At 41.8% G+C, this 16458-nt stretch overlaps 1 protein-coding gene across 4 annotated transcripts in view; it reads left to right on the forward strand.

Annotated features, from left to right (window-relative positions):
* The window catches only part of LOC107684713 (pro-neuregulin-2, membrane-bound isoform-like), a 98942-nt gene that overhangs the window by 14047 nt on the left and 68437 nt on the right, over positions 1–16458 (forward strand). For 3 of the 4 annotated variants that reach the window (XM_016481054.1, XM_016481055.1, XM_016481053.1), the window contains exon 1: positions 11593–11841. The exons of the other annotated variant lie outside the window; for it this stretch is intronic. In XM_016481054.1, coding sequence (XP_016336540.1) covers positions 11757–11841 — 85 coding nt within the window. In that variant the 5' untranslated portion in view covers positions 11593–11756. Of the gene's footprint in view, positions 1–11592; positions 11842–16458 lie in introns of those variants that run through there. 4 annotated transcript variants of the gene reach the window in all.

Consider the following 16458-nt stretch of genomic DNA (forward strand, 5'->3'; position numbering starts at 1 on the left):
TTTGCTTGCTTCTGTATACATATGTGTGTGCAGCAATCCGTCATAATATGTGTCCGGAATAAATCAGACAGTGGCTGTGACAGGAACTTGACAAAACGAAAAGTTTGGAAACAAAGCAGCATGGGAAGGGCATCCGTGTGTTTGTGGGCGGAGTGCCAGATTGTTGAAAAGAGGGTCTGCCGACACTCCCGTTGCGAGCATTGCGCTCCACTCGAGGGACGTGTCCGGCCATGTTTGCTGCACACTCCATGCACATCGACCGCCAGTGTTTGCTTCCTCAGGTATGTCGTAGGAGTGGATTGATGTGTGTCTTAACATGAAAAGGCTTAAAAAATGAATAGTTGTTTTTTTGCTTGTGTTAAGAGGTGGACAGAGAAGGATTTTCTGTGTGTGATGGGGCAGCTAGCTGTCCATAAGGAGAGAGTTTGATGAATGCAGGACCTGTATGTGATTGAAACCAGATCAGAGCACCATTTATCAGGCCCCATTCATCTAAAACCCAGCCCATGCAATGACACATTTCACATTACAGCAAAGGTAGAAGTGGTACAGTAAGATACAATGATCAGAAAGTTTGTTTGGAAAAGCTTTTATTTGAAATGATGATTAATTTTTGCCTTTGATATCATTATGCAGATTAAATGACTTTAATGCATAGCAAAGCATCACATCTGATCAGTTTACATCAGCTTGCAGGAACACGTGCTTAAAATGAATATAATTAAATATTATCTATGAAATCAGCAAAACATTTTCTTGCAAAAATGTAAAAAAAATATAATAAAAAATCCATCACAGAATGCTATAGTACTAAATAATACTGTATGAAAAACTGCAAAATTGTTAATGACTTTAAGGAAAGAAAGAAAGAAAGTATAAAATATACACAGTTAGACATTGTTAGTAGAAGTGGTGTAGTCTAGTTTTTTTGTAGTGAGTATACTGTGATTTTTCCCTCCCAGCCTCATACTCACATGTCTCAGAGCTACACCCCATAAGCACCACCACACTCACTAATGCATACAGTATGCATCTACATGTAACTGAGAGCATTCTGAAAGACTGCTTGTGTGATATCAACATGTCAATTTATTATAAGCAACACAAGACTTTAAAGAGATAATTCACCCAAAAATGAAAATTCTGACATTAATTACTCACCCTCATTTCATTCCAAACCTGTAAGACCTTGGTTCATCTTCGTAACACAAATTAAGATATTTTTGATGACATCCGAGAGCTTTCTGACCCTGCATAGACAGCAAGGGAACTACCACGTTCAAGGCTCAGAAACGTAGTAAGGATATCGTTAAAATAGTCTGTGTGACATCAGTGGTTCCGTAATTTTAAGCCATAATTTTATGAAACTACGAGCTACGAGAATACTCTTTGTGTGCAAAGAAAACAAATAACAACGACTTTACTCAACAATTCTTCTCTTCCGGGTCAGCGTCTGCCGCCATTCATGAGAGTACCACGACGCATGAACGAAGGTCTTACGGGTTTGGAATGACATGTGGGTGAGTAATTAATGACAGAATTTTCATTTTTGGGTGAACTATCCCTTTAACAGTCAATGACATTTACAGCTGGGGAGACTGGACTGATTTTCTACTGTATAATCATCTAACTCAGCCAGTTAAGAACTACATTTATCCTTAGATGTTATATGAATATGGTCCCTGAAGCACAGGTTTTATCAGCTGGCAATTTTTGATGCACATTTAAGAGTGCCTGTTTTTAAATTCCCTAGCCTGTCTTTCAGTCTACAAGGCTGGCCAGGAGTTCTCATCTCTCTCATCATCTGAAACAAGGAGATATAAACATTGTATTCGGTTTACTTCTGTACACAGACAGACACAAGTAAACTCTCCTCTTCTCCCGCATTCATTGATCCACCACACTAACGTTAGTGAAGTTATTAGCTAGTTATGTTGGCTTGAGAAAGCCAGCAGACTGTTATACTATTTAAACATTATTATTATTATTGTGAGACCCAGAATTTTCAGCTGTACTGTATCTTCTCCTAAAGCTTTAATGCTACAAGCACCAAACTCTGCAGAGACCTTGGACCTGATCTGTAGTTTGTTGCTATATATTTTCTAACTGATCGGACTTACAGTTTTCATAAAAAATAATTGTCAAACATAAAAAGAAATCCCATAGACTTGCATTGGCTGAGCAAAAATGCCCCCTCTAAAGGACAATTGCAGTCCACTCGAGAGAGCCACAGGATAAGAAATCTTTCAACTCCCCTTATTTACTTTCGTTTTCAATCACTTAAATTTACAAATAAATGCAAACATTTCCTTTATGCTGCCAAGCAAAGCTAACATATTTTATCTTGACCAGGTCAGGACTCGAGAATAATTACTCTCTGATGGCCAGAGGCCAGTGTGAAAGATGTTTGGGACAGATGACTGATATGTTACTGCTCTCATTGGGGCAATGCTGCGTCCTCGCGAAACTTTATCATTTGCGTGCTTTTCACATCGTTTTAAGCCTTGCCAATTAAAACATTCAAGCGATTTTTCACCATTCAAGCACAAGATAAAATGAAAGAACTCAATCCAGTGCATGTGACGTGTTTGTAGAATCTGTTGTTTACGTGGAATAATTAATCCAGTTATTATGAGAGCTTTGGGAGGAAATGTGCCATGGATGCTTTTCCTTCCATACTAGTCACAGCATGTCAACAACACTCATATTCCCTAGTGGTTTTTATCATGTGTTGTTTTGACTCTGTAGCTCTCATTTCAGTTTTTTCCCCCTCCCTTTCACTTTTTTTTCATATTCATAGTCTCTTATTTTGCACCCTTTCCTTCCACAAACTCCGGATTTGTGAGGTGAGAGTCACTTGTGTGCCACTGCGTGGAGCAAGAGGTGAACTCGATGCGGTTGGCTGGACTCCCAGAACAAGTTGTCATTGGATAGGTTGCCAGGTAGAAAGTAGATGCATGCAGGATGATTGCCTTCTCTCCTTGTTTCGAGATGCTCTCTGGTATTATTGATGCTTGGAAAGCTGTTTCTGTCTCTAACGCAATGCTAGATTTATCTGAGGTGAAAAAAGGAGGGGAAAAAAACATTCCAGTGATTGAAACAGACTTCGATTGAGATATTGCCTCTGTATTGATTTACCTCCAGTTGTATATCTTGAGCACTGGCTTGAGCTGAGCATCTGGGCAAAGGTTGTACATGTTCAAAATGTCAGCAGAGATACAGCTTACCGTAAGTCTTGCTTTCATTTCTGTCTTATATTAATCTCTGGCCATGTTGTTGATGTCATGTTGAGTGGCCCAGACTCTGGAGTTCAGGAGCGTGTCTATCTCCCCGGGAAAACACGCGCTCTTTCCGTCTGGTCTCTCTCATATTGTTGTTGAAAGATAGTTCTGCACTGCAAAAGTCATTTTCTTAATCAGTATTTTTGTCTCGTATTCCAGTACAAATATCTAAACATCCTTAAAACAAGATAAATGTATTGACGCAATGTTATGTAAGAATTTTTAAGAAATGTAACTTTTTTCCTTTCTTAAACGATTGTACTTTTTTTGTTTGTTTCTGGGTTAAGCATAAATCTAGCAATGTATAAGTTTATGATTAAAAACAAGAAAAAACTTTGCAGACTTTTTTCTGATATTTCTATTAGATATTTTTGTATTTTGCTATAATTTTTATTCTCTGGGTGGAATAAATGTGTGGAATGCAAATCCTCTCCCCCACGTGGTCCATCAGTGAGGAGAAGTGAGCCAAGGTCAGGTACATGGTGCAAGGGAGCGTTAGGACTGAATGCTCCATATCCCGCAAACAAAACTGCTCTGCACACAACCTCCATTGGCCCAGCATTCCTAAACATTCCCTCACAGACTGTCATATTTCCATGGATTATGCTTTTTCATCTTTTTAGGCCGCAGCACAGTTTCGTCTGGGCATCAGATTCTATCCAGAGCTCGGTATGTTGTACGTCTTTTATGTCCTATACTCTCTTGCATTTTTATTTATTTATTTCCCATCACTTTATTTATTCTGCCCAGACAGCAAAGTATAGCTGGTTCAAGACGGTGACTGATGAGGGACTGAGTCTGAATGAGTCCATGTGCTTCTGGCATACAGTACTGCTGATGTTGGAACGGCAGGGAACGTATCTGTGAACGGGCCCTCTGCCTGTCGCACTGAGATGGCCCAGTTGTGCTCCAGGTTTCCTGTAATCCCCCCTCCCCTCCCCGAAAGAGCCAGAGCACGAAGGGGTCATCCTGCCAATCGTACCCAGGGGCCACACACTTGATCTCTCACCAGCTCTCCCCTCAAATTATCTGAGGCCCCTTTGAAAGAAAAACTCAAGCCATTGGTTTTCGACCAGCAGAGTCATCAACCCCAGAGGACGCTCGCTGCTAGCACAGCTCTGTGTTTTTCAGGAAAGCCCTGCTACACTGGAAGAGAAATTGAGAGATAAGCCGGGCCTGTGATAAGACACAGCTCTTCTCGTAGAAGTGAAAACAGAAATGCAAATGACTGTTGTGTGTGGTGCATTTGGGGGGGGATATGCGTTTTTTTGATGAGCATAGGGCCTTTTGGCTTTCTCACTGTGACATGTTTGTGCTCTGCTCCAAGTACATTCTCCAGATAAAGGACGAGCTGAGAGCGCACAAGGAATTTGATTTGATTTGAAGAATGCGGAGCTGGGAGCGGACGTGTGTGTCTTTGTGTGCGGAGGGGTATTGATAAGAACTGGACCCTTTCCCATGAGCCTCCATTTCTTCTCTCTTTCCTATTGAATCCTAGCAAATGTCACTATGCCAGTTGCCTTTTTGTTTTTACAAACTAGACCAGATGAGGCCAAAAAAGAGCATGTGTGCATGTTTGTTCACATGCACGTTTACGTTCTGCCGAAAGGGCATGTATACTTTTGTGTCAATTGACCGGTGTTTGGCTGGTTGGCCCATTTCTGAATGCTGAACAGCATGTGTTTGTGTTTGTGTTTGTGTTAACGCTGCAATGGCAATGTGGCCGCTTGTTTGTTAAACTGTGTGAGAATGTGTGGGAGTGTGTTTGTCTGTTCTTCTGAAACTGAGAGAAAGAAAGAGAGCAAAAACATGGATGGAGTAGATCTCTCCCTGACACTATCTCAAAAACAATCTGTCACATATTTGGGTGAGACTTTAATGTATGATCTGAAGACTGCGGTATATCTGAGTGCCACTTGAATAACAGACTTGAATAACTGTCATACAGGGTGAAGACAAAAGCCTACCACATAACGCTGCTGTTTTATGGACGCAGAGGTTTGTGTGTTTACCTTTCAGAACGTTGCCCTTTCATCCTTGTAGAGTAATTGCACTCGTCAGTCCTGTTTGATCGTCGCTGACAAAACAGGACATGATGATCTGCACAAAAGGCTGTTTGGTGGATGTCGTCGGGTTATTAAACTTCGGCTGAAATTGCTGTACTTATGACATCATAGGAAAGCAATACAAAGTCACTATAGTTGCTCTCGCAGGCTTATTGCTGATTAATGAGATTGCTGAGATCATATGCTGCTGGAATGCACATGATATATAGAACAAAAGATAAATATATATAGTACAGAGCTAGAAAAGTTAATGTGTTAGCATACTGTAGCTGTAGCTCTGATAATGTGGTTTGAATGCAGACTGTGTTGGCAAGTCGGAGCATAGTTTTAAGTCATTGTTCAAGGTATGGTTCAAAAATGAAACGGAACTGTCAAAATCGACCCTCTAACGACAATTGTCATAATTTACTGACCCACTTTTCAAACCTGTATGATTTTATTTCTTTTGAATGATTTTGTCCATACAGTGAAAGAATAAATAAAAACACTGAACATAATGCATAATGATGACAATCTTTTTGGGTGAACTATCCCCTTAAAATCTTCCTCTGAAACTCTAGAGTAGAAGCATGTTAAATTACCAGGGTCTTTTCTGAGAAGCAGGAGACTTGTGTAGGAGACAGAAGATATTGAAGAGATGTATGATTTTTCTTTCTTACAGGTTGCCATATATGCACAAATGTAAACAAAACAGTGAGTGATAGGAATAGACCTTGATGTTGATTGTTAAGCCAATGCAACATTTCAAATAAAATACATATTTTCAAAATTCCAATGGACCAAAAAAAAACAGACTGTACATGTGTCACCCACAGCCTGGTTTTCAATTGCATTGAATTAAATATTGAAAATACCCTGCTTAAGGTCTATACCGAGGATTATGATCTTGATCATCTGTGATGGTATAAACAGGATGAGCCATACTATTATGACATGCACCTGTGAGGATCTTGAATTAGGCAAGTAACACAAGATGTGCAACTTGTTGTCTTGTCTTTAACTTCATTCCATTTGGCTTTGCCTGAGCTTGTTTGTTCTTCATAGCTCTTAGCAGACATGTGAATGCCTCTGTGATCCGATGCACCTCGGTTAGCATAAGCTGTGAAAAAGCATCTCAGCACTTGCCAGGGCTAAATTGCACCCTATTGGCTGCCGTGTTGCTATGCGTATCACTATATGTCCTGTCCTTTCTGGTGAGATGAATCTTTGATACACTGTGATGGGGACGCATCTCAGCCACCATTTCTGCCATCCTTTCATTCATAAATCATTCAAACACTGGCTGGATTGATTTGCCGTTGCAGTGTGTGGAAGGCAGGGTATACAGTAGGGGCGGGGCTAAACTGTGGCATATCTGTGATTGACAGTTGCGTGATGGGACAACCTGACAGCTTAGAAAGTGAGCGTGCAGTTAGAATGTCACTCTGCCTGTGAAGCATGCTCTCTCTGTCTGTCTTTCTAACTGCTGCCTGTTTCTCTCGCTGCAGTGTTTCCCTGCGGATTGAGCAGAGGCTACCTCATGGACGTCTCTGTTTTCATGTGGTGCAACGTATCTCTCTCTCTATCTTTATCTCCTGCCTTGTTCTGAATGGTTTCCATGGTGATAACTGTGCACAGCAGAAACGGTGCAGGGCTGAATTCACACCATTAACCACCTGAACGTACATGCATTCACACAGGGGCCAAGGTTCTTTACATGAAGTGTAGAAAGCTTATGCACTCATCCACTCATAGTCAAACATATGCAGGTTGCCTGTGAACAATTTCTTCCTCAGTCTCTGTAGCACGCAATGCATGCAATCCCTCACGCTTACTCACTCTGCCTCTTCATTCACACGTCTTATTGCTTGTGGTCACAAACACAGATGGTTGTTTTCTACAACACACATGGCAGTGCGGTTCAATGGCTCATCTGCCCGTAATTTGACCACTGCAGTGGTACAACAGGGTCCTCCTGACTTTGATTGGTCAAGCTTTTGTGAGCGCCTCGAGACATCCCGTCTGATGGGGTGGATGTCTCAGACCCCACACTCTGCCTTTGTGCAGACGATAGCACCTGGAACCACAGATCCTTCTTTTACCATTACGGATGTGTGTGATTTTTTCAGAGATAGACTTTCAAAGAGATTGAGATTCGACCCTTTTCCGACCCTTAAGGAGCTCCGCATTAGAAACATGCCCTGCTCCCAGACACAGGGCCTGGGCACCATGATCGTTCACAGATGATCTACATACAGACTAGTTCAAGCTGTCCTCAAAATGTAGGGAGGGGACAGACTTGGGCCTGATTGTTTACATCTGTATCCAATGATTTTGTACACAGGTCTCATTTTGAATCAACACCTCCTCATGGATGATGATCCCAGTGGTTCTGCCCATTAAGGTACCACCAAACGCAACTGTTGGGCATTTGAGCAACTTGTCGATGTCGACAATACATCTGTTTTCTTCACTTTATCCTTGCCTCTGCAGTGCCTCTCCACCTCACGGCTGCCCTTGCTTCGCCTCTCAGTCAAGTCAACAGGCGAGTGTTAAACGCAGGGATCAGCTTCCCCTTACCTCCCACTCAGACCCACCATCTCCCCACACAAACACCATGCCCTAGGAGAAACACGCAGATCTAAACAGCCAGATGGGTGTTTAAAACCATTAGGTCTCCAAAGATAAACTCACAAAGCTCGTGAAATGCCAGCAGTGTCTCTGGGCGGTGTATATGTGTGATGGTGTGCAGGTATAGTGGGAGGCTGGTAGAGGGGGAGGTGGGCTACATTTATCTGCTGTGATCTTTAAGGAAGTTAAGTGGGGGATGGGGATGCAGCAAATTGCATAGATGGGGCCTGGTGAGGGTACGGGAGTGGGAGAGATCCAGGAAAGTCCAATCCAGAACTTTTAAGGGGGTGGCTCCACATTCTCTTTATTTACTCTTAATGTCAGGCATCCCCACCCACCCGATCAGAGCAACAAATGCCTGGGGGCAACCGATGTTGAGAAACAGCAGATGCTATTTAATGGATGAAAAGAGGAATACTTAAGAGTCGGGAGAGGGAAAGAGAGTGGGAGACGGATAGGAAGAGACCTAAAGACTATATCTATTGTTTTTGTTTGAATGGCTGTCATTATGGCGAGCAACCCATCCATACAAATGCATGTCATACCGCAGTCTTTTATTTCACCTTGAGCTGGAGGGCTTCGTGCTTCTTGCCAGGTGGGTGGTTCACAGCAAAAATAAAGCAGAACAAGTCGCTGATACACCCAATTTTTGCTCTTTCTTCTCTTTTTGTTTTCTGCAACTCCTTGTAACAGCATATTGCAACATAGCACTGGTGGTATTGTATCCCGTGATGTCAGCCCCGCCCACCAGAAATGCTCAATACCTTTGTAGTCAATGTAAACGCATTCACTTCTGCAGTATGGCGGGCCAAATCTAACACAGGAGCCTTACTGCATTTCAAGGAGGAAATAATCTTTTAAGGGAGTTCCCCTCTGAATGAACAGCACCTGTATTCGGATACCTGTAGATCTCACAGTTCTGCATGTGTACGTATACACACATAGGTGCCAGAGAGGAGAGCGCAGGTCGGGTAGCAAGTCCCATCATGCCTGGCACTGAGGGGAGGGTGACCCACACATCCCGCTCAGTGTCATTACTGTTGACAGATTCATTCACCGCAAAAAGCTGTCATGAGGGAAGCACTTCCACACATGCACACACACTGTTTATGCCTACACCGTGGCACTTTGATCTTCTCTTAAGTGGAGGCTACACTGCATGTGTTGGGGCATGCCAGTTCCCGCCCCCCTTGGTCACATACACACACATTCCCACCAGCTAAATGATGACATGGCTCCAAGGAGGTTAGAGTCACGAGAGGCCCCGTGGCAAGGTCCTGATACCACAGCACGTTTTGTGACTCACCTTGTACGGCATGTATTCTTCCACTCCCCCCATCATGCTTTCATTCTCGTCACCATCTTTCTATCATTCTAGTTTCTGCCAATCCTGCATGGGTGCTGGCATAACCTCCAACCATTTACCTTTAATTTGTATTGATGAAATGTTGCTCTGTGCTCTGTGGTAGAGACGGAATTACGAAATGCCTCTATTTTTGGGATCAAGGTGTTCTTTCCTTGATGTTTTTTTTTTTTTTTAGATGACAGGATATGTTGTTGCATTATTATGAAGAGAGGTTTGTTTACAGAATGACATCATGTCAGAGAGATTTTGGTCTTGGTGCATCTTGCTCGATGAAAATGGTGATACAAGGTTGTTTTGAGGAAACCCTTATAAAGACACTTTTGATACTGTATCTCACGGCTCTTATCTGAGCTTTGGTGCCTTGCTTAGAGGCACAACAATACGACATTCAATCATATGGATTTGAACCCATAACACTGTTGCCGCCAGCATTAATGATATCTGGGTTTAGCACTCACCCTTTGACTGAAGTGAAACATGTGACAGTCTTCTAAAATATTCATTCTTTAAATGTATCATCATTGTCAAAATTGAATTCCACATGGGGCATGACATGACATAGCCTGTATGTTATAAAGCTCATAATTCATAGGAAACTTGTCAGCATTAGTCATAAGAGATAAGAGATAAGAGACAGTGGAATAAATAAATTAATTGTATTGTATGTGTATTATGTTTGCTGCACATTGTAGAGTTCACCAGTGTTCTTCTACCATAAGTGCCACTGCTACCATCATCTTTCATTCCAATGCTGGTGTCATATAATATTTTCCACATATTTTCCAGTTTAACTCTATATTCCTCCCTAGTCATATTTTTTAGAGGTGGAAAGAAGATGGAAGTAGAGTGATGTTTACACTGTTTTATTTATGATGGCCTCTGATATTTTCATCACAAGAGTCATGTGACCGGCTTCCAGCCAACCAGTGCCCCAGTTCCTGTCTTCATGAAGGAAGGATCCTTTCTTCCTTTTCGTCTTTTTTCTTCATTTCATTCTTCTTCCTTCATATCTTTCCTCCTCGTATCCTTCATATCTTTGCTTCCTTCCTTTTTTTTCACTCTTCCTTCCGACATGTTTGTCTACCTTCCTTCCTTCTTTCATTCCTGTCTGTCAGTTTGCTTTCTTGTCTATCCTTCTTCTTTAATTATTCTTATTATCCTTCCTATCTTCCTCTCTTTGTTCATTCCTGTCTTTCTCCTAACCTTACTTTATATTTTCTTTTTCATTATTTTTTTCTACGTCTTCCTTCCTTCCTTCCTCTTTTTTGAATCTTATTGTTTTTTTCTCTTTTCATCTTCCTTCCTACATGTCTGCTTTTCTTCCTGTCTTTCTTTAAGCTTAGTGTATTTTTTTCCTAACCTTACTGTATGTCTTTCTTTTTCCATCCTGTTTGTTGGTTTTCTAGCTGTTGTTGCTTCTTTATTTCTTTTTCCACTCTACATATATTTTAGCCCCCTTCCTGTCTTCCTTCCTGTCTTTCTTTCTTTCTTTCTTTCTTTCTTTCTTTCTTTCCATTATCTCCCTCTCTTGTACCTGCTGCACAGGCATTGGAGGTGTAGCTGTGTGGCATTATGTTTTCTGGTGCTCTCACTAGGTTCCCAGTCTGTGATTGCATGCTCACTGCTGGGATTCCTGACGACACTAGCAGGAACGTGTTGTGACTCGTTTACAGCAGAGGATGGGAAACGGAGAGCAAAGAGGAGAGAGCGAGCAGGTGAGGTAAATGGGGACATTGGGGAGTATAAAAGGAAAGAGAAAGAGAACAGTAGGATTGTTTTGTGTCATGTCGCACATGCATTAGTTTACAAGAACATGTATATCAAAACATTTTGGAATTATGGTATTTTGACCTTTTTGTTGCTGTCACTGAATGCTTTTGGCTGAGTGAAGAGTTTTTGTATATCTTCAAGGGTGCTAGAGCAGTGTGTGGGGAAAAGATCAGCCGGGGTCAGCTTTACAGATCAGCTGAGGTGTGGATTCTGTAATCTGCTCTCCTGCTGCCCTGAGACTCTGGGAGAGAGGTGGAAAGGGACAGGGCCAAGAGGTGCAGGTGAACCAGAAAGGGCCGAGCACTGTGGTGTCTCCAAGCACCAACTCCAGGGCCTGGAAGACACTGAAAGATCCAGGCAGGGAATAGTTAATTGCTTGACAGCGATGGGAAATGCCTCCCTTTGCTCCCTCCCTTTCTTCCCCTCCCCTTCTCTCTCCCTCTCTCTCTTTTCCACTGTCTTTGCTTCTCTATTTTTTCTCTCTCTCACCATGCTGCAAGTAGGTGTTTCCTGTGTGATGTGAGAGAGTGAGTGTATATAGGAGCCCAAACGCTTTGACAAGTTCAGAGTCTCAACTGCACCAGTCACACTCCCCATAGGACTACTTGTATTTTCTTTCCATTGTGGATTTACAGTTTTCTCTCTTGTTTTGGTACCGACACAATGTCAGAGGGTAAGAAGAGGGAACGGAATGGGAAAAAAAGAGGAGAAAAGAAAGGACGCAAGGAGAGCAAAGATCCCACAGAAGGTAAATAGAAAACATATGCAAGGTGTGTGTGCCTGTGGCAGGAGGGGGTTCTGGGGTGTGAGACGTGAAAAAATCTCTTTCCCTGTCTTGTCAAAGCTTGCTGCATGTGCTTGTTACACAGGTGGACCTCCTAAAGCAGTCAGCGTGTAGCAGCATATCTAGTCTTTGTGGCGTGGGTACACAATTGTTACATTAATGTGTGTTTTGCGTTCAAGCCAGGTCCCCATTCAGTTTAGCGTGCTACCTAAAGTCCTTGATAAACTCCTACTCCAGTTTCTTATGTCACAAGCGTTAACGGCTTTTCCCAGCACTCTCATCTACGCCACTCACCTGATTTCTGCATATTGTCACCTAATGAGTTGCATTGTTGCCGAGATTCAGCCAAATTGTGGGCTTCCTCCCATAGGCTCTCATTCCTCAAGTACTTTTAAAGGACTTGTTCGTATTTCTGTGCCGGTGTTAGCTCTCCACACTTCTGCAAGTGGCTGCCTCACTGTTTCTCCACTGGATTGCACTTCAGGGAGATGGTTGTTGCTGTGAAACCTTTCAAACGTCATGGCTTAGATTTTCTTGAATGGGGGCTGAAGAGCACAAGCTCCCACTCTTTCGCTCTACACTGCTGCAAGTCACGGCTTGTCACTGCAGTCTGCCCCTGAGGTCAAGGTGGGAGACACAGCGGGAAAGAGACAAAATCCCTTTTTGCCCAGTCAAATACCCCACTAAGCTAGTTTATGATGGGATGATTCACACTTCTCATAGAAGACTCCCATCATAAACATTCCAAATGGCATATGCCTCAAAGATTTTTTTGAGTAAAATGTGTTGAATGCCATTTAAACGTCTTTATTTAAGTTGCATGATTATTGTAAAAAAAAGTGTTTGTTTAAAGCACGTTTAATGAAGTCACCCATTCACATGTCTAAATATGTTCAGTCTATGCTAATTTGTTCTAAACCTCACAATTCTGCCATTTGCCTATGCTCAAAACAGATACTATTTTCCAGCACAATACTAGAGGAGCTATTATTATTGTGCATTAATGCTGGTTGTCAGTTTAGTTAAAAAAAAAAAAAAAGGGGGTATATTAGGTCTACTTGCATGCTAAACACAACTTATACCACTAGACTAGCATATCCTGTACTTATATGAGGAACTGCTAAGTGTTTAAAAAGTTTTTTTTTTTTTTTTTTGCTACAGTCCAAATGGCAGGTCCATTTGAAGTTATTACGAATGCTTGGGAGATTCACTTTGGTATGAAACTCTTCAATTACATTAGCGGGTGAAGACAAGCAGGCATAGTATTGTGCTATCTTTCTATTTCCCATACCTTCCCCCACCTCTCATTCATTTACAGACATGTCTGAGTCTTTCAGTGTCCGATCCCTTGAGGGTGGTGTTCCATACCCTGTGTGCCCCGAGGCTTGATTTGAGGGGGACTCTGAAAGAGAGAGTATTATGTTCCCCAGCTTTTATGTGGTCCTAATTTCTGTCGTTTAACACGCTTGACCTCCCAATACTAACACAGGTGTAATTTAACATAGTGTGCTTGTACTTGTGTAAGACATAACATTGTTTAGACAGTGGTTTTCTTGCCTGCCTGTGGTCACATATATACGTCAAAGTGTGTGTGATGTGGTACAGAAGAACAGTTTCTTAGAGCGATGCTGATCACTTGTGCTATGTCTACGGAAACAAAGCTCAGCTGTGGATTTAAAGAGAAAAGAAAAGAGTGCAAACGAGAAGTTTTATACAGTGCCTCTTGAGAGAGAGAAGACATTTGTGCTAACCCTGTGTGTAGTTGTGTTACTCTGGTTTAATTTACACTACACCTTCTTGCTAAATTTAACCAGGTCCTGATTTAGCTCAGTTCTGATTTTGAAATGACATGAAAGAAAAGCGAGAATCATGATTGACTTAAAGTGCTTACTGAATCAGAGAATACACAGCAGATAATTCTGAGAAATGGCATGCTTTACACTGTGATCTATTAAAAAAAAAAAAAAAAAACCAAAAGGATTTCAAACTATATACACATTTTTAAAGTGATAGATTGTGTTAACATGCGGCTATATTTGGCATACCTGCCGAAACGGATAGCCAAGACCACACATGCATATGGCTTTCTGTCATTGTGTCTAACTGACTGATAAACCACATTTTTAGTTTATACATAAGAATATCTGGAAATTGTTCAATGTTTCTGGATATGTCGACACAGTCAGATATCCTGCTCAGTTTTGTGATCATGAGTTCTAAATAGCAGTTGGTTTTATTTAGTCTTTTGAATAACTGGCTAGATAGGACCTGCTGAGACCTGAACAAGTTCCACATTTTCGTCTCAGATTTTGAAGGTCTCTTCAGATTTTCGGTGATAATTTTGAAGTGGGACTTATCTTGTTTATATTACGGGTTTAAAGGAGGAAAAGGAAACTATGAAGGGGGTTTTATGTGATGAATCATAGATTTACATATGATACTTATTTTGGATATTATAACTGTGGTGAATCCTATCTGATCGGCAGAATATGGGCGGCACATTGGCCTTGGCTGTTCATGACGGTTGAATCACACATCTTGTCAAGCCGCAAGAGAGAGCACAGCATCTCCTCAGGCTATGGATATTTAATGTTCCACAAAAACAGGCTTTGCTTTCCATAACAATGCATACGTGTGAATCTTGTGCGTGTGGGTGAGAGCTGAAACATGCTACTTGTACAAAAGGTATATCCCCATGTAAGGAAATACACTGGGCATGTTAGTCATCCCCATGACAGGACGCTTTGCATTGTTTATTTTTGTACCATTTTTAGCATTCAGAAGTGTTTCTGTTTCTACAATGGATGAGGATATTAAAGGGTTTTAGGATCATGTTTGGCACAAAAGTAGGAGCACCTAAAGTCAACATTATGTCAACATTTTTCAGATTGAATTTTGTTAAATCTTCAGTTTGGCAAATGAGGGACAAATTAATTAGATGATTTTGTCACTTTTTTGTGTGGTATTTCAGTGCATATACAATTTTATTCAATAACTACATAAAATCAAACTGTTAAATGCATTGTATTTAAATCAACTAATTCAATTGATATTTCAGTAGAAACAGCATTTTTATGTAAATTTGGTTTAGTATAGATTACTCCTTATCAGTGTTGGGGGTAACGCATTACAAGTAACGTCTCTAGGTTACGTATGTAACCATGGTTCCCCCAGGGAACGAGACGCTGCGTCGAGATTCGCTTTGGGTGCAGCTCGAGTTCATGAAGGGGAACCTGAGTTACGTAATCAGATTACTTTTTTCAAGTAACTAGTAAAGAAGCGCATTACTTTTTAATTTACAGGAAACATATCTGAGTTACTTTTTCAAATAAGTAACACAGGTTGCTTTGTTTTCCCTTTTATTGACTGACAGCTCTCCTGTCCCCATGTTGAGAGAAATCGGGATTAAAGGCACAATATGTAAAGACTGAGTGTGGAATCATGGGAGTTGTCGTCTTCCTCCCCACAGCCGATGCAATCTGACGGGACTCGGGCAGAAATCATGTTCATGAATGAGCTAATGATTTATTAACGTAGCAGAATGAAGCAGGGTGAGGCTGAAAGCCGTCGAAGCGAAACAAGGCGCTGAACGAGCGCGACACACGGCTCGAAAGCAGCGGAGCTTTTATTATGCCACAGTCGAGCGCTTCCGCTGCTTCCGGTCGTGCATATGTGGGGTAAAGCAGCGCTGTTTTATCATACTAGATACATTTGAAAGTTCTGTTATCATCCAGGTGGATGCTGCACACTGGTGGTGGATGAGGAGATACACCTTATGCCACAGTCAACCGCTTCCGCTCCTTCCGGTCATGCGTATGTGGGGGGAAAAAAAGCAGCGCTGTTTTATCTTACTAGATACTAGGGGTGCAACGGTTCTTGGTAAAAAATCGAACCGTACGGTTCTCCATACACGGTTCGGCATACACTAGGACCGCGGTTCAACTTAAATCTGACAATGCATCTGTAATACGGCTTGTTAAAAATAACAACATGTAAAAGACAGAGTTCGTCTAATGTAGGCCTATGTTTCTGTCGATGGATACACATTCTGGCTTCCCAATACATTACAAAACAGCGATGAACAAAAAATAAAGTGGACAAACAAGTCACTCTTTGTAAACTTTGCTCAATGCGAGTGCCGTCTGCTCGAATATGACCATTTATGCCGTTGTTACAACGAATCTTAGTAGGCGCTGTAGTGAGGGTAGGTTTAGGTTTAGGATTGGGTTTAGGAGTAGGTTGGATTAGCTCAATAAAGTGCCTACTATGGTCACAGAATTCGGTGCAACACCGGTAGAAGCAACATGAATGAGAGCGAGATAACCGGTGTTCAGCCATACGTGTTTGAACCGGAGTCTGACACAGATGAAGGAGAGACTCCTAAATAATCAAAGCAGCCTTACCTCCATTATCTCTAGTCTTTCAGCTTTCGGTTCGCTCCCTTTGCCAACTTATCACAGACCCAATTTCCCATCCAACGAAGAGACCTATACTGGGGATTTTTTCAGATCTGCCGCAATTTGCCAGCCCCATGATCACTCCTTCCCCGCCAGACACGGCCGCCGAGCACCAGGCTCATCG

The sequence above is a fragment of the Sinocyclocheilus anshuiensis genome, unplaced genomic scaffold (assembly GCF_001515605.1).
Source record: "Sinocyclocheilus anshuiensis isolate Anshui unplaced genomic scaffold, SAMN03320099.WGS_v1.1 scaffold509, whole genome shotgun sequence".
NCBI classification, from domain to species: Eukaryota; Metazoa; Chordata; class Actinopteri; order Cypriniformes; family Cyprinidae; genus Sinocyclocheilus; species Sinocyclocheilus anshuiensis.